The sequence below is a fragment of the Anolis carolinensis genome, chromosome 2, assembly GCF_035594765.1.
Source record: "Anolis carolinensis isolate JA03-04 chromosome 2, rAnoCar3.1.pri, whole genome shotgun sequence".
Taxonomy (NCBI): Eukaryota; Metazoa; Chordata; class Lepidosauria; order Squamata; family Dactyloidae; genus Anolis; species Anolis carolinensis.
This window is the reverse complement of record NC_085842.1, coordinates 145,980,736-146,003,225: the sequence shown is the minus strand read 5'-3', so window position 1 is coordinate 146,003,225 and position 22,490 is coordinate 145,980,736. Positions and strand designations below refer to the sequence as shown.

Genomic DNA, 22,490 nt, shown 5'->3' with positions numbered 1-22,490 from the left:
AAAAGTCTTCCTCTTTCCCCGCTGAGTGAAACTCAGTCCAGGTACCTCGAGGGGTTTCTCTTGATCAACAGCTACAGCTGATCAGGAAAGGGAGTGCCTCTCTCCCACTCTAGGAGACAGGACTCAAGTCCCCCCCCCCCCCCCCAAGCAGAGGAAGATCATAAGGAGGCACTAACTAAGCCACCTCAAAAATACAAGGAGCTTTATCCACCCTGATAGCAGGAATAGCTCCTTCCAGATCAGGTTGCACCAAACCATTTCTAAAGTGCAAAGGGGCCCTTGGGCAATTAAAGAAATAACCACGGCCATCGAGTAGAGTCTTGTAGCCTGGGAAACTGCCACAACCAAAGTGATGTGGAAGGACATCTAGCTTATTTATGAGGGCAGAGATTATAACATCCATGAGCAGAGAATAAAGGACCTTTAAGGAATGTTTAGTTCAGTTACCCCCAGTGGCACAGCAGATTAAACTGTTGAGCTGCTGAACTTGCTGACTGAAAGGTCAGCGGTTCAAATCCGGGGTGAGCTCCTGCTGTTAGCCCCAGCTTTAGCCAACCTAGCAGTTTGAAAATATGTAAATGTGAGTAGATCGATAGGTACCACTCTGGTGGGAAAGTAACAGCGCTCCATGCAGTCATGCCAGCCACATGACCTTGGAGTTGTCTACGGACAATGCCAGCTCTTCAGTTCAGAAATGGAGATGAGCAACAACCCCCAGAGTAGTACATGTCTAGACTTAATGTCAAGGGAAAACCTTTACCTTTGCCTAGCTCAGTATCCTATCCCATTAACTGTGTGGCTTCAGCTCTTTGGACCAGCTGAAGTTTCCAAACTCTTCTAAGCCAGCCCCAAGTAGAGCACATTGTTATAGCTGTTGTTAAATGCCATTAATTCATCTTCAACTTATGGCAACATATGAGTAAGAGACCTCTACGTCACCCTGTCATCTACAGCCTTGCTCAGGTCTTGCCAACAAAGGGCCATGGCTTCCATGATTGAGTCTATCTGCTTGGAATGCAGTCCTCCTCTTTTCCTGATGCCTTCTATCTTACCAACATTATTGTCTTTTCTAGTGAGTCATGGCTTCTCATGATATGACCGAAGCATACCAGCCTCAGTTTAGTCACCAAATGAGGTAAGGTGTAGGAACTCCGGGTATGTCCCAAACCTATTTGTCAATTTTCCATACATTTGAGGATGACTTTGAAAAGGAGAATGAAGCCACCAGCAGCTTAGCTTCAAAGGTCTGACAGTGGCTTAACGTTTTTAGTCAACATCACTATGGCCAACAGACTTGGCAGATTGTGGTCTGGGCACTGTACTCTTCCAAGCATTTGTGTAAGGGACCCATATTCAAAACCTCGGCAGACACAGATGCTGCTAACGGCATGTACCAGAAAGGCTGACTCGGGGTATTTTGTTCTTTGGACAGAAGGACAACATGATTGTCTCATTCAAAAAAGCTGACTACATTGGCTCTTGAATCTTCAATACTAATGATGGAACAACTTCCTCTAGAGTACCCAAAAACAAGCAAGGAACTTAGGGGGACACGCCCTCAGCATCTACAATTTGAAGTATCTGAGTTCTCACACCCGCATAACATTAGGTTTGGAACTGCACAATATAAGGTAATTTACTGTTATGGGCACGAACAAGAGTTACAATGCTTTTAGTTGTGAGCTGCTTTGAATCTCCGTATGGAGTGAAAAAGAGGGATACAAATAAAAATAATGATGATGATGATGATGGCATAGCAAAACTGGGGTGGGAGCAAATCAACAATAGGATACCACATCCCGGTAGACCAGCATCCTTCATTCCTACACTATACAAACTCAAACTGGGAGTCAAATCCCAAAGGGGAATGCAACCTTTGTGAAACCCTGTACAGGGAAACAATGTCTCACTCCCAACACAGGCAAAAGGGGCTGTGCCCAGCACCATCTGGAAATGGTGGTGAGACTACAAGAGGCTCACTCACCTGTTGTTCCCACTGTTTGGCGTCAAAGGATCATTCACCCCAGGGGAATCTGAAAAAGAACATCTACTTTAGTGGACAGGCAGGAGGGGGAAGAGCAGAAAAAAATTGAAGATTATGCCAACAAAAGGTCAGGAGAGAGTGGAAATGCCAGCCACATGTATCAAGGTGGAGGAGCAAAACCTGCTCCGATCTCCACTCACAGAGGAGCTCATTGTTCCTAGACTGGGACATGCCAGATCCCAGAAGGCTTTGCTGCAGCTCCATTTACACAGGGAGTCAGTGATTTGGGGGAAGTAGTAGCTGTGAAGGCTTGCTATCAAAAAATAAAGCTCCGTTATTATGAATGTGTGTGTGTGTGCACATATAAGCTGTATGCAAGGTACGTAGCTGAATACACACTCTGCTCCTTCATTACAAATTAGAAGATGAAAGAGAGGATGCATAAAAAGTCCCAACCAAACATACAAAATTCACAAGAAGATGTTCTCTATCCATAGGACAAGACTACAAAAATTCAAAGAAAGGCCAAAAATTTAAGAAATGCTGATTTGTGAAATACTGGGCAACATGAATCCAGAATTTGGTAAAAAGAAATATGAGTGCAATGAACCTCTACTGACAGAACCCACCGACAAATGAAGGAAGAAACTGAAGAAACCCTTAGTACAGACACATTAAAATAGGTGTTTTGTGGTCCATTCGCTTCACACTTGACATATCTGGAAGTGTTTGGTTTCTGCAACAAAATATCTCACTCTCCACCTTCTTGTTAGTGAGAGCAGGATACCAAATTTCTCATCATTAACTCCAGAAATCTGGAGAAACCGGATCTGATCTCTTTACCCCCTCAGGTCTGAGAAACTTAGACTTAAAAAAAATGTTTGCTTTTTTAAAAAACAGGAACTGGAACTCCAGGTTGTCAAAAGTCTGGAAAACATACAGCTACTAATAATGTCAAACAACAAGACCTGGCTTCAGTTATGATGCTTCCACACCTTTGATTATTTTCCTGGTGTTTACACTCTCTTCCCATGCCATGTTTTTTTTCCTCTACAGTACTCTAAATGCTTTAGAAATCAAAATTCTCATATTAAGAATCATACCAATAAAAATGCACACTAGCTACATTGTATCAAATGCTCAATGCCCTTATTGGGAATTACTAGTCCATAATGTACCTAATGACTGCATTAATATGCCTTCTTCCTTGGTGTATAGCAAGGACAGTAAAAGCATGATAGCCTTCTTTGCTGGGAATAGACTGCATTTTCCTCATGCTGAGGGAAATCTTCTATTCACCTCATCAGTACAAAAACTAGGCTGAGAGGAGCCATGCAGAGACATCTCCTTACCTTGAAGTCCAGGCAGTTCCTTTGGGCGCACAAAGTCTGGCTTAAGTACCTCGAAGCACAGAAACAACTCTGCCAAGAACACCCCCACATTTATCTGGAGAAGCAGAAAACTTTGTTAGGCAAGCACTTTGGAGAGAGAAAATTCCCTTTCCTGGGCCAGAGGCGGCCCTTCTCTCCCCTGCCTCTTAGTATTTCATCCTCCACCAGCCATAGGACCCTGAATCGGGTCTCTCCCTCACTGCAGCCACCACAGATGATAAGACCTCCATCCTACTACTGCCTGAATCTTTTCCCACCGACCCCCCCTCCCTGACTTGTCAGCGTCACTCTACCACCCACCACAGAAGGAGCCATTGTCTCAGGCTCTAATTAGTGCAGCTAGAGGACCCAGCCAAAGCTCATTAGGGCCATGGCAGGCTGGGCACTGGCACCAAGTTCTAATCCCCACTTGCTTCACATGAGCAGCAGTGTGGGGCAGGCGCACAGACTTTTAGCAAAGCTTGACATATTCTTGCTTCTAGGTAGATGTTGTTGCCTGAATCTGGGCCATCCTTCACTGCAGGTCCAGCATCAGTGTTCCTCCCCATTGGGAGACTCCGTATCTACTGTTCTCCCCCAGTTACAGAACTCACCCGCAGCGCAGGCGGCATGTAGAGCAAGTCTTCCAAGGAGAGGAAACAGGCACCACCCAGGTAGTCTGAAGAGAAGCCTTGGATTAGCTGCAGGTTATACAGGCTGTCTGCCACAGACATAGTCTCCTTCAGGCATACATCTGTTAGGTAGGGAGAAGGGCACAACTGTTAATGGTGACCAGGAGGAAGGAGGCAGAAAATGGTGATTCTGTTTCCCTCCCAACACATATAGATGCTCCAACCCAAAGTTGACTCACCCTCAAGGCGTATGACCTGGGGACAGTAGTAGTGGATGGTGGCCGCAACAGCACCTCCACTGGAGAGGTCCTTCATGCCCGCAATGGCAGGGAAACAGGGAGTCTGTTTGGGCAGGGCTTTGTCTTTCCGATAGCGGATCTGAGCAGAACAGAAGGATAGGAAGAAATCAATACACTGGCAGGAGCAAGCCCCACATACAGGGGGCAGCTTAAAAAATGAACCAGCTCTCACCCATGGTTCCCCAACCTCCGCTCCTCTGCCCTTAACCAATATCATTATGCAGCAGCCTTCCTGAGAATTGATACCTGGTGGAGCCAAGGACCAGCAGGGAATAGGGTCTTCCCCAATTAAATAAGAAAACCAATGTGCATACGCAATGTGATCCTTCTCTCCCTCCCTTCCCCACAATGACCCCAAGAGCAGAGTGCATGCTGGGAGGGGGAAAGGGGTATAAAGCAGGGAGGAGGGAGGCAAGCCAGAGCCTCAGCAGGAGCCCTTGGTGAAGCAGCCAAGAAGAAAGGAGAAAGGGGGTGAAGGAAGCAGCCATGACAGGAATAGCAAAGGAGACACTCTCCCTTCTATATTGCCCCTCAGAGACCCAAAAATAGCAGAAGTTCCTCTCAACCTCTGTTCCACACTTGGTCTGGGGCATTAAGCACCACAATGGCTGTAATGGAGAGGGGTGTTCGATAGGATGGGGAGAATATGCCCTGGACAGTAGAGAGGGCAAAGGTGCTGTCCATCAGTTCTCCAGCCCCAGCACTAGGCAATCATTGCATGTTATCATTTCCCCTCCAGACATGCTTGTCCTCACCCCAGGACACAGCAGACAAGACAACAAAGGCAGCCCCCACACCAGAGAGACACACACAGAGCAGGGCAGGCCGTGCGTAGGGCAGAGGGGAAGGAAAGGAGAAGGTACATACAAACACACACACGCACACACACCAACAACCAGAAGGCCAGAAAAAAAGAAAAAAAGGGAAAGGAAAGAACAAAATAAGAGGAGGCAAATGGGGCACCTCCATTCCTGCTGCAATGAGCTGGAGGGAGGATCAGAGAGGACGTGTTGCACCTCTGTGCAGGGCACAAAAGAGTTTGCCATACACAGAAAGTACTGCACAGCAAATTCTGGCCCTACCTACTGCACCCAGTAATTCTTCCCACTCCCCGATTGATAGTTGGAAAGGAAATGAGGAAAGTTTCCAAACAAAAAGAGAGAGAGAGATATAGAGACCAAAAAGTCCCCACTGCCAACACAAAAGAGCATTTTTAGGTGAACATGAATTTAACCTATGTCTGTCCTAGTGTCCATATCCACCTGATCAGAAAGAGAAAACATGAACAAAACTAAAAGTTCTGAAAAGAAAAGCAGACAGAAACTCAGACGAACATAAGTCTGGAAAAACAGGGTGCTTAACAGACGGGGAAATGCAATCTGAGATTTCATGAGTGTCTGGAAAGGCATTGACTGACTAAATGGGTCCAGACACCTTCAGGGTCATAGGAACAGCATGAAGCTCTCTCCAGAGCTGTACCCAGGCAATAGGACTCTCACACTGCTGAGTGATGTAAACATGCAAATAGGCTGGGGGAGCGGGCTGAGAAAATGTCAAAGGGAACAGGAGTTTTCCACTTGAAGCTCCAAGAAGACTGGAAAGGATGGGGCAGGCCCATTGCAGCAGGAACAGCTGGAAGTTCTAGAACAGCAACCCAAGTGGATAGAAAGGTGGTGCAGGTGGGCGGGCGGGCGAGTGCGCGCGCCGATGGGATACATTACCACAGGAGGCTTATTCCCCGACTCCTTCAAACAAAAAGCGATGGCATGCTGGATGCAATAGCAAAGAAAAGAGAGAGCCTGATCAATGCACCCGCAAGAGGGGGAGAAAGGACGGAAGGGGTGCTGCCTTGCAAGACTGGGGAAAGGGGGGCACAATATTTAAAGGGGCACTGGGGGACCCTGCGCTGACCTCATAGCCTAACTTGATGAATGCCTCCGAGCATGCACTAGGACTCTTGAGAGACCCTCTCTCTTCTGGAGCATCCCACACCTCTAAGCACTAACACACAGGGCCCCATCCAGAATTTCTAGACAAAGTATTCTTTGGTCACATCCTTGACTGCACCAAGTACTGCAGGGCAGCAAGCATAGGGAAAGGGGGGTGGAAGGCAACACATGGGGGAAAGGGGATAACGGCAAGTCATGTAAACTAGCATGCTATTCCTACTTGGCAGCTCCAGGCATGAGCTGCCCTGCTCTGGCTGTCTCTTAACCCCTCCACGCAAAAGACACATGGGGCTTCCCATAGCTCTCCCAAGGCAGCCTGTCCATCAGACCCCAAGGCGAATGTGTGATCCTGAAGGAGGCCCTTTTATCTGAGTGGGAGAAAGAGACATATTAACCTCACCGCCCCACACAACTAGCAACCTGCCCCTCAACTACCCCTGTAGGAGGAGTCACGGAGCTAAGAGAGACCAAAGCAGGCACAGATTGTGGAGGAAAGGGAGATGAGAACAAAGGATGCTGGGATATACCAGCATCCCAGCAGCTGGTGTCTCATAAGGGGACCACTCCTAAGGCCCAGGACAGGAGCCCCCTCTACCCTCAGTCTCCCAGTTCAGGGACAGTTATTCCATAACTCAAGGGAGCAGAAGGATTGCCACCCAATCCATTCCTCAAGGGGAGCCCCTCACTGCACCAGCATGCATCTCTGCTCCACGGTCCTAAACCCCCAGCATCCTTTGCTCTGGGTCCCCCTGGCATGCAGCACAGGTGCCGAGGCAGCAAGGAGATAATAAGTAAAGCCACCCACTTACAGGAACCAGTTTCCAGTACCACCTTGTGGGACACTGAAGCAGAGGAAGGAGAAAGGCCATGGGGAGAAGAGGAAAGAGATGCAGAAAAAGACAGCTCTGTCATATACCACACCTTGACAGTATAGCATTCACAGCATAGGCAGCCAGGGAGGCAGCTTGGGCTGTGAAGAGGCCATCGTGCCCATCAGAGAAGGCAACGAGATGGCTTCCCAGGTAGTCACCTCACCCCACCCCACCCCTCACCCCCAGACATTCAACAGACCCAGCCTAGCAGAGCCAGCCCCACAGAATAGCTTTGAGAACAAACAAATATTGACAGGCAGACAAATGGACTATACCCAGGGCCTGGCAGGGAGAAAGCAAACAAAAGCCATCTCACAAGAAGGTGAAGGTGGCATAGCAGTTGGTGGCATAGTGGGTGGGAGAGGTGAACCCCCAACCTTGAGCCTCAGGATTAGGAGGAAGGGAGCAATGTTTTCTAAGGCACAGGATGAAGAAAAAGGATGCAGCTTGTCCACATAATAAAGCCAGTGTGGAAAAAGCCACCCCTTTTCCCTGGCCTCCCCATAGTCCCACTTTGGTTAATGAGGCAAGGTCTGAACCACCTGCAACTCCTTCCCCAGATACTGGTCTCACCCAACACCATTCCGATGCCCCACTTCACTCCACTCAGGAGAAAGCCCTAGTGGCAATGCACACGCACCTTGGGACCGCTACTGCATGCCTGGTTCTGGCCATCTGTACCAGGAGCAGATCGCTGGGAACATTCCTGTTCAACATGTTGTTGTATCTTGTGGATGATCTGCAGGGATGCAACCAAGGAAATGTGGTGAACAGGCAGTATCAACACCTTTTCAGTCCTCACAAATTCCTGTACAGCTGAAGCATCCTTCTCTCCTCTCCTCTCACCCACAAATAGGTCACAGTACAACAACCCAGGTGTCCTCTTATTCCCAGCCCGAACAGAGTTTTAAAACTAACCCACCTTTTTTTATTTCAAAGATATCTGTTATCCCATTATTGTGAGGTCATATTCAAAATGGTCACGAATTTTCATATTTATATTCTACTAGCTGGGGCCCCGGTGGTGCCTGGGTTATTTGAAAAAGGCATTAATTGTCTTTGAATGTTAGGTATTCTCAGTTTGCAGTGGGTGAACTACAATTCCCAGAATTGTGGGTCAATCCTCCCCAAACCCTGCCAGTATTCAAAGTTGGCCATTTTGGGTCTGTATACCAAGTGTGGTACAGATCTGTCATTGGCTGGTCATTGCCTGGCTGCAGTGCTCTCTGGATGGGGGTGAACTACTACAACTTCCAGATTTCCGGGACAATTGTCCTGAAACATCTGTCAGTATCCACAGCAGGCTATGTTGTGTCTGTGTGCCAGGTTTGATCCAGATCCGCCGTTGGCTGGGTTCAGTGGTCTTTGGATACAGGTGAACTACAACTCCCCAAATCAAGGCCCATTCCCACAAATTCCTGCAGTATGTTCAGTTGGTCATGAGGCTTCTCTGTGCATTGTCGGTGGGGGTCACTGTTTCTCTGGATGCAGGTGAACTATAACTCCCTTTTCCCCAAACTTGTCCAATATGTTCTATTTGTTATGGGGACTCTGTGTGCAAGGTTTGGTCCTGGTCCATCATGGGTAGGGTTCAATTGCAGGTGAACTATTAATCACAGTACCTACTACTCCCAAATGTCCAGGTCAATTCTCCTCCAAACCCACCAGTATTCAAATCTGGGCATATCGGGTATGCAGGTTCATAGCGTTCTGGGTGTAGGTGAACTACAACTCCTATAAATTCCCCAGTAGGAGTCACAATGCTCTGACTTGATGCTCTGACAACTTCAATCCCCCAAACTCCTCCAGTAAGTTTAGTTGTTGCTCAGTTCTGCTCTGTGTGTTATGCAGAGATTTGAAAGGGAAGAGCAGGAGGTAGGGTCATGCAAATTCCCCAGCAATGGAGAACCCTGGGATGCCTGTCTGTGGTGGAAAAAGCAAAATCTAGGATGAAATGGTCCCTAAATGAAAGCATTCCTTGGGTGGTGGGCCGTAATGTTTGGGGAGGACATTGGCAAGGGTTGGGCTACATGTTCATGGAGCTCGCTGTAACCGCAATGTTAGTGGAAAAGAGTGACTTGCTGGCTTCTCAGCACTGGAAACTATAAATCCCAGTACCTACTACTCCCAAATGTCCAGGCCAATTCCCCTCCAAACCCCCCAGTATTCAAATCTGGGCATATCAGAGATGTATGGCAAGTTTGGCCCAGACCCATCATTGTTTGGGTGTAGGTGAACTACAACTCCTCTACATTCCCCAGTAGGAGTCACAGTGCTCTGACTGGATGCAGGGTGAACGAGTCAATCCCCCAAACTCCTCCTCTGCTGTGTTTGTTCAGCAGACATATTTGAAAGGGGAGGGCAGTAGGCGGGGTCATGCAAATTCCACACCAATCCTGGGATGCCTGCCTGTGGTGGAGGACAAGGCACAATCTAGGATGAAATGGTCCCCAAACAAAAGCATTCCTTGGGTGGTGGGCCATAGTGTTTGGGGAGGACATTGGCAGGGGTTAGGCCACATGTTCATGGCGCTCGCTGTAACCGCAATGTCAGTGGAAAAGAGTGACTTGGTGGCTCTTCAGCACTGGGAACTGGAGCCTGTTTGTGGAGGCTGGAGGCTGTCTATGTGAGTGGACACCTGTGCCATATACACACATACGGGTTTTCACTTTTATTATGGATATAGATATAGATATATAGATATAGAAAGAATAGAATATAGAATAGATAGATATAGATAGATATAGAATGGAATATAGAATATAAATATAGATAACTATTCTGGTAATTCAGGGCAACTTGCAGTATTTTCATCACTATCTGAAGACCTCACAATCTATTTAACTCACAGTTTCCTGAGCAGCTCATGCTTCACATGCCTGAGGTGGTACAGAATTGGCTGACCAGAGTTTAAAAATGCAGCCACAAAAGTCTTAGTCTTAATCTCTCTCACATAAGGCAGAGGTACAGGGAATTTGGGATAACCCTACAGATGTCACACTCTGAACTCCTTTCAGACAGGACTCAAGGTATGCATGACAAAGCAAATCAGTACATTACCAAATCTATCCAGTGCAGAAGTTTCTGATCCCATGAGATGGCAGCTGAATCAGTACCCGGTGCAACACTCAAGGAGCTGGTGGCTTCCACGGCATACGCGGTCATCAGTGAGTCAATCAGTGCCAGGTGTGCACCCTAAAGTTGTGGCAGGAAAGAAAATGTAATGAGGTTAAGTTAAATAAACTATAGTAGCCAAGAGGATTTCCTTTTTCACTAGATGGAGTGTCTCTCTCACATACAATATATCCAGCATTACAGAAAAATACAAGAGAAAGGAGATGTATCTTCCTACTAATATCGAGGCAGATGAAACCCATTGATTCCTTCACTCATAAGGATTATCAAGTTAAATTTGGTATTTCATACTGCTCTCCTACATTGCAACTATATAAGTAATGTGATACACTTTGGTATACTGTATACTCTTTCCCCGGGCAGAGCAGAGCTCCAAAGCATGCACTGCATGGGCTCAGTCCTGAGTGATCAACAGGAATGATTGATGCAGTTTATACTGGATGAAGCATTGGAAGAGAGGAGGATATGAAACCCTCAATAACTGAAACTCTGTCAAGATCTACTTGTATTCACAACAATATCCTCCTTTTGCATGACCAAGCAAACTCTGTCCCACCTTAACCCAGTCTTACACTACAAAAGAGCTGGATTAGTGGATATAAGCTTTTAATGCTGTTAAGATGAACCTGGATGAAAGCATCAAAGGCAACTAGCTCTTGTTGTCAATATAGGGCATTTTTTTAATTACCAGATTAACCTTAATGTATGGAAAATGCTTGTCTCCTGCACCCTTCCCAATTTTGCATGAAAGCTCTCTTAGTGCAGACACAAACTATCCAGACAGACCCAAGAATATCTCAGCCAAGATCTGCAGCCTCCTCAGCTCCTGGGCAGGCCTAATAGGATAGTCGACAAGCCAATTATATCTGTGAGGACCCTGGCATAGTAGTCTGTGCTAAGGACATACAGGTATCAAAAAGCGGCAATAGAAGATTATTTGCTGCTCATATTCTATCAGGAGATTCTGGTCAAGCAAAACCTAGAATATCGAATCTAGCCTCCTCCAGGCTGGTGTCTCCCCCCCCCCCCCCCCCACACACACACACACAGTTTCTAACTTGAACTCTCATCAACTGCAAACAACATGGGAAATGCTCTGAAATTTTGGGATTTGTATATAAAAGGCAACTTGTTGAAGAAGGAACATCTCCCTCAGTTAGCAAGCAACCTATTCTCTAATTACTATATAGAGAAATGCCCCAAACATCACAGTCAAAACCAATACATCTAACAAAGCAGCATCAAATGTTCAGGGTGTCAAAGGCCAGAAATAATACTTACTTAGAAAAATAAAATGCAAACCTTATTGCCTGCAGGAAAGTATAACCTAACATCTTAATGTTACTAAAAAGAACACTGAGTGGATTCCCCAGATAGAAGTGTAGCCTTTTAAAATAGATCTGCAGAGGGAGAGTACATCCCTTATTCATTTGAAAAGCCAGTTCAACCAGAAGAATGCAATAGTAAATCTCACAGAGTCTAGACCAGGGGTCCCCAAACTAAGGCCCGGGGGCCGGATGCGGCCCATCGAAGCCATTTTCCGGCCCCCACAAGGGCAGAAGGGGGTTGGGCTAAATTACCCAAGGGGCCTCTTACAACCATTATTATTATTATTATTATTATTATTATTATTATTATTATTACTATTAACATCGAGGCTGGGTGGACATCTGTCAGGGGCAATACTAATGGCTTTTGGTGCACAAAGGCAGAAGGGGATTGGACTAAATGGCCCAAGCAGTCTCTTCCAACCCTCTTTATTGTTGTTGTTGTTGTTGTTGTTGTTGTTGTTATTAACATTGAGGCTGGGTGGCCATCTGTCAGGGATGCTTTGCTTGTGCTTTCAGTGCACAAAGGCCGAAGGGGATTGGACTAAATGGCCCAAGGGGTTTCTTCCAACCCTCTTTATTATTATTATTATTATTATTATTATTATTATTAACATTGAGGCTGGGTGGTCACCTGTCAGGGGTGCTTTGCTTGTGCTTTCGGTGCACAAAGGCAGAAAGGGATTGAACTCTATGGCCCAAAGGGTCTCTTCCAACCCTCTTTTTATTATTATTGTTGATATTATTATTGTTGATATTATTATTATTACTACCACTATTATTAATTATTATTGCTCGGTGGTCAACTATAGTCCGGCCCTCCAACGGTCCGAAGGATCATGAACTGGCTCCCTGTTTAAAAAGTTTGGGGACCCCTGGTCTAGACTTTACTAGATGAGAGCAAGGTGAAACAAAAATTAGGCTGAATTCCTCTCCTTCAAATCCTTGTTTTTTACATGCAGAAGATATGAGAGAATGCTACTCAATAACATTCTTTTATTATTTTGTACTGAGGGCTGCATGACTTAAAACATGTCATGAAGTCTTGCTAAAACCCCTGGACAATCTCTGGGAAGACAGTCCAAACTTGTAAGGCAATCTTCTTGCATTAGGGTAGTTGATTCTTTCCATCTTTAAATATAATTCTCACTGCCACGGCCACATATACCACTAGTCTTCCACATTTTCTATCAAGTTGATCATCCAACAACCCTACCAAATGGAGTTCAGGTTTCATCTCAAATTTAACTTTAACAATTTCTCTAGAATCAGATATATTTGCACCCAGCATTTCCGTATCTTTTTACATGACTACCATACATGATATGCCGACAGTGAGGGGGCAGGGAGAGACCACTATCTTCATTCAAATAGTACATAGCATCAATGCATCAGGAAGGACTAGCTCAGAGACAGAAAGACCAGCAAGGAAGTCTGATGCAGGCTTCTGGGTACTTCTTTACCACACCCAGGCTTTCCTGGAAATTTGATATTCCACACAACAGCAGAAGGAGCTGCAGCAGCAAAAAGAAGGTGTCTATTCAGCTGTTAATAGAGACTGAGAGATGCTTAATGGGGAGTTCCTTGTTCCCTAACATCTTGTTCCCTAAATGGGAGGCTGAAGAGAATGCATGGACATGCCAAGTGAGGAAGGCAAGCCCTGAGAAGTTCTCTCTTAACGAAGTTCTGTTCCTTGCTGCTGCTTCCCTGCTTCAAAGGACAGGCCCACTCCCACTAAGAAACAGGCATAAAGGCTCCCAGCCGTCCCCCCCCCCCCCAATAATCCTACACCCAGCCAAATTACATGGACATAAATAAAAGCTCTCTGGGATAAATACATACAGGCTGTGTCAGATAAGGCCAGGGAAGTCGGATAATAGCCACTGCTCCATTCTGACTGAGGTCTGCTTTCCAATATTACTGCTGGCGATGGGCCAACAAGGCTGCCACTACCAGCTCCCTCCACAGAGCAACTAATCCACAGCTTTGCTCTCCCATCCTTTCATCTCGGGTTGGCGGCTACAATGCAGCTGCCCTCTCAGCAGAGAGCCTTCTACAATCTCTAAGCATCCTGCCCCGCAACCAGTGTTGGATTTACCAATGTGCTTAGGTGTGCTTAAGCACATGACCGGGGAGGGGGGTGCATCTTCCTGCCATTTTTTATGATGAATTTTGCTTATGTGGTGCAATTCTAAATTCAAAGGCTTTCTGTTTTGGGGTGATCCCAGACATAATGATAGAGTTGATAGCTACCGAAGTGTGTCACAAAGAAAGCAGTATAGGCCTACCGGGCCCACCTCCTTTAGGACACAAGTAAGGAGCCTCGTAACTTAACTGGCACTCATTTGGGCCTCGTTTGGCCTAAATCCAGCACTGCCAACAGACACTCTTTTCTTGAATGGCAGGGGTTGGCCCATGTGATCTCTTCCAACTCTATGAGTCTACACTTTCCTGCGACAAGGGCATAAGGGAGGCTTCCTGAAATTATACCAGAACCAAGAAAGCCACCACCATCATTTCCCTTTGGCTCAGATTAAATCCTTCCTGTTCCAAAGGACAGTATATCCCAGCATAACAGGAAGCAAAGGAGAAAAGGGCATCCCTCCCTGCAGTCAACCAGAACTCTCATCCTTCCTCTCAACCCTGGCAGACTCAGCAAAGCAAAATTAATAGCTACCAGCGAATCCCACTCAGGGCAAATCAATCCTGTCAGGTACCTGTTGGCAGAACCATCACAGCAACTGGGATCCCCCCTGGCCTCCGCCTCCGCCTCCTCCTGCTACACACACACACACACTAATGACAGAAGACCTGCAACTGCTGGGCCACAGAGAATTGAAAGCAGAAATCCCAACATGAGGTGCATTAAGAATTCCCAGCACAGGCCAGGAGGGCCTCATGGAAGCACTAGTAACTCTGGTTAACGTGGCACTATATGAACCATACCTCATCACAGCAGGAAATTCAGGGCTTCAGCGATGTTGCCATGTTATTTTGGACTTTAACCTCAAAGTTTGTTTTTCAACCTCTTACAGGAGAATGAAAGAAATCCAGCCACTGCTGCACCAACTTGTTACTCAAATATACCTACATCCCTTTTCCTGTTTGTTTGTGAATTCCTGCCCAAAAAGTCAGCCTTTTCCATGCCTCTCCGCCTACAATCTGCTACCTGCCTGCACTCAATACAGTTGTGATGGAATTGTAGCTGAGAGAAAAGAAATCAGCCATCCCCTGTCTAGTATATAGATATTTCTAAAGACAGAAGGAAATGCAGCCCTTTTGTTTGCCCCTGCTTTAAATAACAATGGTAGAAGGTAAAACGAACTTGAGGTGTATTAAGAATTCTCCAGCACAAGTCATGCTCTTGTTTTCACCTCCCCAATCCCACTAGGAACCACAACTCTGCCAGGAAGGTGAAAGTAAGCTTGAATTTTTCTGGAGTTTAGGGACCACTGGGTAGAAGAAATCTCATCTCAAACTGTGGAACCAAATTACAACAAATGGCACAGTCCTGGTAACAGATGACATGTGATATATATCACACATCATTCCAGCTCCTCAGAACATCTCGGTGCATCAGCAGAGCAGAAGCAGGCTCCTTTCTCTCCTGACAGGTAATATAAAGGCCTGGGAAAAGCTAATCTTGGGGTGACTTCAACCACACCCCAGCCCTTCCCACAGAGAGAGAGAATGAATGAAAGAGAGAATGAGGGAACGGGGTTCCCACGGGGTGGCTGGGATCTTAAAACTTTTAAAGGCCCAACCCTGAACCTGCAGCGCCACATGGGGCACTCCTACTATTAAGAGAAAGCAAGAAACAAGTAAGGCAGAAGGTTTGGGCACTACAGTATCGCCCTTAGGGCATCCACCAGTCCCCTCCTTGTCCGTTACACTCCTGAGAAATGTCTTACCTACACAAAAATCAGAAAAAGTTTTAAATTTTGCTCCTCCTCATTAACTATAGCTCTTACAAAATTCCATGGGGGAAGAGATAGGGAGAAGAAACATTTCATAAGAAAACTTCTTTCTCCCAATTCACCAAATTGGGACAACCAACACTTCTGTGTTGACAGAAACCTCACTATTATTTCAATCTGCATAATAGACCTACCATAACCAGCAACTCGAAGAGAAGATAGATGCTCCCATATTTTCATAACTTAAACATTTGGATTTGGTAGGCTAGTTTTTAGAACAGCATAAGTAGGGCTGGTTGTAATCGTGGGAAGACCAAATACACTGAACGTAGCTCTAGAGAAGAGGTGGGCAGATGCTGCCTGTGTGTCATGCATAAGCCCTCTTGGGGGTTTTTGGCACCTGCCCAAGGGACCTGATATATGTACTGTATGTATTTATTTTATGTGTTTTTCAAAATGCTGTTCTTTCCCCTGAAATGGGGTCCTCAAAGCACTACAAAAATAGAAAACTAGTTTTTTTAAAAAGCCACCAACTCTAAAACAGCATAGTAATTTAGCAAATTGCTTCCCGGTGCCCCAACAACCCAAGAGGAGGCTACAGGAGTTCTTAAAAAATAAGGGATTTCGGGAAGACTAGTGAGGCTCTCCCCTAGACCTCTTAAAGTTGCTCATCCCACTTCTAGAGAACCCAGAATTTTTGAAGAGACAAAGTCCTTCAACCAAGAAAGGAGAAAGAATGTTGTCTTCAAGAACAGAACTATTATTCTTGACCACTGGCCATCTGGACTGATGTTTATGAAGTCATGATCCAAAATGTCTGGAAGACACCAGCTTTTCTATCCTGCATTCACTATTCTCCAGCGTCCCATAATAATTTAGAAGAAACCTAGCCCTGTACTTCCAAGAAAGATGTTATTGTGCCCTTCAGCTTTATTGCTGCTTTAGCTGATAATTTGGAAAACGTTACAATGATACATTCTGTGCACCAACTGCCCTATACCATCAATTTATTCTAAATGCTTTTCTATGAGATGAATTATTTTATGTTGTCGTCCTTTCTTACGCCTTGAATGCTTCTCCCCTTCATTTAAAAACTGAGGGTAGGGAGGTTGACAAAACAGCCTGCCCTTTCTTCTCCCACACCACAACTATTTTCAGACAACTACTCTGTATTCTTCAATAAACAATACTCTTTTGAGCAACCTGAAACACATCTCCTGTTTTTCTGCTTGCAGACTTACCAGCCTGATCGGTTTGTGATGCAGGTCTGCTTCTTTTACAGGCTTGTCTTGGAAGGTGGGCACCAAGCCACGACGAGTCAAAAGTTGCAGCAAAGCAGCATTATCCTTGGGAGATGGGTTGCCATCGGGGCCTGGGGGCAAGGCCTGGCGCCAGGCACGGCAGTAGATATCAGATGAAAGCAAGAGGCGGATGAGGGGAGGTTTCATGTGCTCCTGTTCATACTGGTCCGTGTAGAAGGGTTCACGTAACTCAGCTGGGACATGCTCTGTTAAAAGGGAGAGAAAACATTTATACTATTCCTTGTGCCCGTTCAGCTTCTCAGACATACCACATCTAGTCAAGCCAGGTCTTTTGTATGGGAAATTCCAGAGCTTCCTCAATTGCTTTTTTGTCATTATCTCTGTTTCAAGTCATTGGTCAGAACACTGGCTTTCAATGCTGGAAGCACAGGTACAAACCACCACTCAGCCATGAAACTCAATAGGCATGTCAACCAGTCTAGCTTCAAGCCAAAAGAGTACTGTGTGAATAAAATGAGATGTCCAGCATACAATCCCGCCTGCTCTCCTTGGAAGAACTAAAGTAAACATACTTGCAATGAAAAATAACCTCATGCCAGGAGAAGTAATGCTACAAATTTGCTACTGCCTGGCTCACTTGGCCTTTTCTTCCCAGTACTGTAGCAACATTGGCAGCAGCTGGGAAGCTGTCAAGGGAAGGCCATCTGGGACTGGGCATTTGCAAAAAACACAGCAGGTGTATAAGGGTGCTCTGCTGGCCTGGTTGGCATTTCCCACTTCAGGGCTAGCAGCAAATCTGTCAGGAAAACTAGCCATAATTTTGGTTCTCTCACCGGGTCCAAAACATAGTCGCTTGGAACGTTGTGGAAATGAATAAATGGCAGGTAGATCCCCAAAACAGTAAAGACATGTAAACCCACAACTGGGTAGGCAAGCAAGAATGTAAAGCCCTGACATGAGCAGAGAAATGCACTACAGGACAGTTTGGCCCTCTAAGCTGGAATTTGCCATGCTGTTGTATTTGCACATGCCACATGAAACCCTAGGATCCACATACCTATTTTAACATTCAACCATTTTCCGTATTCACAAATATGCTGTGACAAGTGACCTGTTTCAGATGCTTCTCTCACATACCAACCAGATGATTATCTGAAGGCACCTGTACACTTAATCTGAAAGATATGCTGATGCAATATGAATTAATATTCTTTTTGTAATCTATTAGTTGTCCGTCTATATAAAACTAATCTTAGGAGAGAGAAAATCTCAGGAATCTGGGTCACATTCTACAATTACTATACAGTGCTGTGATTGCATTTGGCCATAACATCCCATGGGAATTCTGGCAAGGAAACTGATAATAAAACCTAAAAGATTGTATGGTGCTAAAGAGAGGGGAGATCTGGGATTTCCCAATATTGTGAGGCCATTGTTTTATGTGGCTAAACGAACTGATTTTGTTTAAAGCTGAGAAAGAATCTTGGAACTTGGAGGTCATGATTTAGGATTCGCATGGCACAATTAACTTTGGTAGGATAAAGGTAAAACTTATGCTGAATTTTTAAAGCATTGTACACCAGACTCTCAATTATTTGGAAGCCAAGCAACTGGATCTCTCAAGCAAATGGCAAAAAAATCAAAGGAATAATTCTTTAAATAAATAATTTTAGTGGACATTTTGAAATAAGTTACGTTTCTCTTTGTCTTTACTTAGTTTTGCCATATTTCAATATTAATATAAAGTCAATGCAGAAATTATGATATGATGGGGGTATAGTTAGGCTTATCTTTAATAGTGGCTCTCAAGAAACCAGAAACTACATTTATCTGGTACCTACCAATCCCATTGATGTTGATTAATTGTGAGTTTGCTGTATTAGAAAGGCCCGTCTATGAGTTTGGCATAAATAGAGCAGAGATTTTTTCCTAAGATACCATTAGCCATAATAACAAGCTTTTTTAAAGGAAAGAATAAGTTCAAAATAAGAGTTGTTCTACTGCAGTGGTTCTCAACCTGTGGGTCCCCAGATGTTTGACCTTCAATTCCCAGAAATACTAACAGCTGGTAAACTGGTTGGGATTTCTGGGAGTTGTAGGCCAAAACACCTGGGGACCCACAGGTTGAGAAACACTGTTCTATTGTGATGTTCTTTACCTTGAAAAGACAGCTCAAGAGCAACTGCTCAAGGAAGGTAAATATTTTAATTGTTTGCTTACATGAAACTTAAGGATAGTCTTAATCAGGGCAGGAGAGATTTAGCAATACAGTTTGGAGAAAATGAGTTTCATTCAGAATTGTGTAAGGATGATGGCCATGCAATTTAAAAAGTATATAAATACCTTGCAAAACTAGAGACAAAAGATAAACCAGCAAAAGATTGTACGATAAGATTTGCACCAGATTTTGGATGCAAAATTCAAATGGATATATAGGGAAAATGTGGATTAAAAATAGCAATTTCAATCTGTCTAGTATTCAAAAAGAAAACATGCATAAAATGACCTCCAGGTGTTAGCGATCAAGAATGTTTCAAATAAATGCTGGAATTGTCAAGATAAGGACTCCTTTTTCAGTATGTAGTGGACTTGTAGGAAAGCAAGTCTAAGATTTACATGTAAATTCAAAAAATTAGAAAGATAGGTTTTGCAATACCATCAGATATGTTTTTGTTGGGTGTTACCGATTAAGAACTGGCTAGTACATATGTAAATACCACTTCTCCAGTGTAGGATAACTGCAGCAAGATTAATCTATGCTCACGCTCAGGCTTGGAAATGAACCAAAGCACTGATGACACAAGCATGGACAGTTAAGATTGCAGAGTTAGCCCAAATTGCCAAACTAACATGGGTTTTAAAGGATAAACCAAACCAATAATGTATACACTTTTTAAATAAATAAGAAAGTTGACAAAATAATCATCTGTGGTTGTGGGCAATAGCAACTCTACTAAAATTACTTAGTTTAATCTGTAATAGTAGAAAAATATATTTTTCCTTTCTATTTTTTTCTTATTTCATTACTTTTTGGATTTGGGAGGGTCAGAATTATATTGTGGTTTAGTTAGCATTTAACGATTTAGTTAACTGATGTTTAGTATTGTGTATTTTAGTTTGTTTTTAGTTGCACATATACTAGTATGTGTGTATGCTTATACATTTTTTGAATGTTTTATTGCTTTAGTTGTGAATTGTATCATATACCAGTATATTTAAATAAATAAATAGCTCCAAAATGTCCTATGGGATTCTGGGATTTGCAGTTTAGAATTCTCAGCCAAACACCTCTGCTGCCTCATTAAACTACAAATCCCGTAGGATAGTGCAATGGTAATTAAATGGTATCAAAGTTCTATAACTTTCTAATGTTAAAGAGTACCTGGGCATGTACTCATGCCATCACCCTGCAGAGGACTCAACATGCTCAGAGCCTTGACTGTCATGAGTTGCTGCCTGGATATCACCAGTTGGGATTCGAAAGCAGATTAAAAGTGTAGCACACACATCCTATGGATCACAGTCCACTCCTGAGACCCTTCTGTGTGTTCCCTAGAGCCCCAGAAAGGTTCAAAAAGCCTGAAAATTTTTTAATCATTTGAGACAAAAAAAATCAGAAACCACACAAACTGCCATAAAAACTTTATGGCAGATTGGGTCCTATTAGTCCCGCAATCCAAATATTTACTGTATTTCTGTCAGATCCCAGAATTGGTGATAACATAATATGCCTTGTCAGGAGCAATGGCATGGCCCATGGGAGAATCATGGCAAGTGTCCTTCTTCCTTGACAGTTTGTCCACTCTGGACACATAAAGACATCCAAAGGGGCAATCTCTGCTTGCCCTCTACATACAGGGATAGTGGCATCACAAGTATACAGGAGAACACATATTGGCACAGCATATCCATTCCACAGGATTTAGCAATACCTATAACAAAGACCTGGGGGTTCCCCTACTTTTTTTACCTTCATATCCACTTCAGAAGCCCTGCACTATTCCACACGTTTCCCCTCCAGGATGAATGATGAAGGCAAGCAGAGACATAGCTCGGAAGTTACCAAGATGAACTACTCCCACCTGCAGGGCTATATGGTGGGGCATTTGATTAGACAGGAATAGTTCAAGAAAAGTCACAGATACATGGGGCAGAAGCCAAAAGCAGATCCCTACAAGAGTATGCTCAAAGTTTATTAATTCATTAGGGTGGTGGTATTCCAACATAAACATCGGCATGGTACATGCAAACTGATAGCTTAGGGATACTACTGCCCAAGTTGGCATCTAGCCACCAGAGAAAGACCTTAATTAACTACCCTGGTAGCATGATTGATATGCTTCAGGCCTGTCTGGCCAGTTCACATCAAAGTCTAGAAAAATGTTGACTGCAGCTCCCAAAAAGCAACTAACATGTTAGCTAGAAACTTGTGAGGGCTGTTGTCCAAAAGCAGTTCTTCTCAGCCCTGCTCCAGGAGAAAACAGGATCCAGAATCTGACATTCATTTGCTCAAAGGAGGATGGAGGAAAAGAGGTAGGAATTCTGTGCCCATTCTCCTGACTTGCAAGGAGAAAATGATGTTCAGTACATTTAGATTACCGTGTTTCCCCGAAAATAAGACAGTGTCTTATATTAATTTTTGCTCCCAAAGATGTGCTAGGTCTTATTTTCAGGGGATGTCTTAATTTTCCATAAAGAAGAATTCACTTTTATTGTTGAACAAAAGAAATTAACATTTATTATATGCTTTACAGTAGATATCATCACATACGAGCATAACCAGACAAACTGTGAATCTTATCAAGAATTTCTTGTTACTACCATTATTTTCATGTACAGCAATCTATGGTATTTACCAATCCTGCATGCTCTGGTGTTCTGTTTGGCGGGCATAATTCCAAACAAAAACTTTGCTAGGTCTTACTTTCAGGGGAGGCCTTATATTTAGCAATTCAGCAAAATCTCTACTAGGTCTTATTTTTTGGAGATGTCTTATTTTCGGGGAAACAGGGTAGAAGCCAGTGCTTCTAAATTTCACTTTCTGCTTTGACAAGGAATGGGTAATTCTGAGCTGGCCCTCCCACAGGCTCAGGAATAAACAGCTTCTTTTGGAAGGGGGCAGTGGGAAATAAGTCCTTTCCCACCAGATGTCTGACATGCTGGGCTGCAAATAGTGGGGAAAGGAAAAGGGAGGTAAAGGTACTGCCAAGGCTCACATGCATGCTCTCTGGCAGCCCATTTCCTCAAAAGGCAAGGCCACGAGATTCAAGGTCTACGTGTCAGCTCCTGCCAGTGAGTTGGCTGGGAGGGCCAGGACATTCCTGAGAGAGAGGGTGAGGAGGAAGGAGGGTGCAAGGGAAACAGGTGGTGCGGCTTCATCAGCTGATTCAGCATCACCTGATCACAACCACAACTGCACGAGACCAGACTTGTGGCTACAGCTCTAGCTCCTTCCCGCCCCATGGCTCCAAGCCCAAACAAACTTGTCCACCCACCCTGGCTGAGAGCCCATCACACCCACCTTTGCAAGTCCACAGGATGTTTAATGTTGGGGGTAGGAGCCTGTTACACTTACCTTACAAATACTACAGCTCTCACATAGCATGTCAGCCAGATATAACTGAGAAATTTAGGCAGAGCAGCTAAGAAACAACAGCTGCCTCAGGGCTAGACTGAGATGAAGCTTCTCCCTACTAACAGCATAATTAAACAAATCCTTGCTGAGGCAAGCATGCTACATAA

The 22,490-nt window shown here is 44.5% G+C and overlaps 1 protein-coding gene across 6 annotated transcripts in view; it reads right to left on the bottom strand.

The window, feature by feature from the left end:
* camsap3 (calmodulin regulated spectrin associated protein family member 3) overlaps nucleotides 1–22,490 on the bottom strand; it is a 59,465-nt gene that overhangs the window by 12,848 nt on the left and 24,127 nt on the right. For 3 of the 6 annotated variants that reach the window (XM_062970745.1, XM_008104232.3, XM_008104233.3), the window contains exons 2-10: nucleotides 16,728–16,993; nucleotides 10,167–10,301; nucleotides 7,747–7,845; nucleotides 7,044–7,076; nucleotides 6,007–6,054; nucleotides 4,226–4,364; nucleotides 3,969–4,108; nucleotides 3,337–3,430; nucleotides 1,985–2,033 (exon numbers count right to left, since the gene is read on the bottom strand). In XM_062970745.1, the coding sequence (XP_062826815.1) occupies nucleotides 1,985–2,033; nucleotides 3,337–3,430; nucleotides 3,969–4,108; nucleotides 4,226–4,364; nucleotides 6,007–6,054; nucleotides 7,044–7,076; nucleotides 7,747–7,845; nucleotides 10,167–10,301; nucleotides 16,728–16,934 (944 nt within the window). In that variant the 5' untranslated portion in view covers nucleotides 16,935–16,993. The remainder of the gene's footprint in view (nucleotides 1–1,984; nucleotides 2,034–3,336; nucleotides 3,431–3,968; nucleotides 4,109–4,225; nucleotides 4,365–6,006; nucleotides 6,055–7,043; nucleotides 7,077–7,746; nucleotides 7,846–10,166; nucleotides 10,302–16,727; nucleotides 16,994–22,490) is intronic. The other 3 variants (XM_008104234.3, XM_016991280.2, XM_008104235.3) reach the window with 3 other exon arrangements.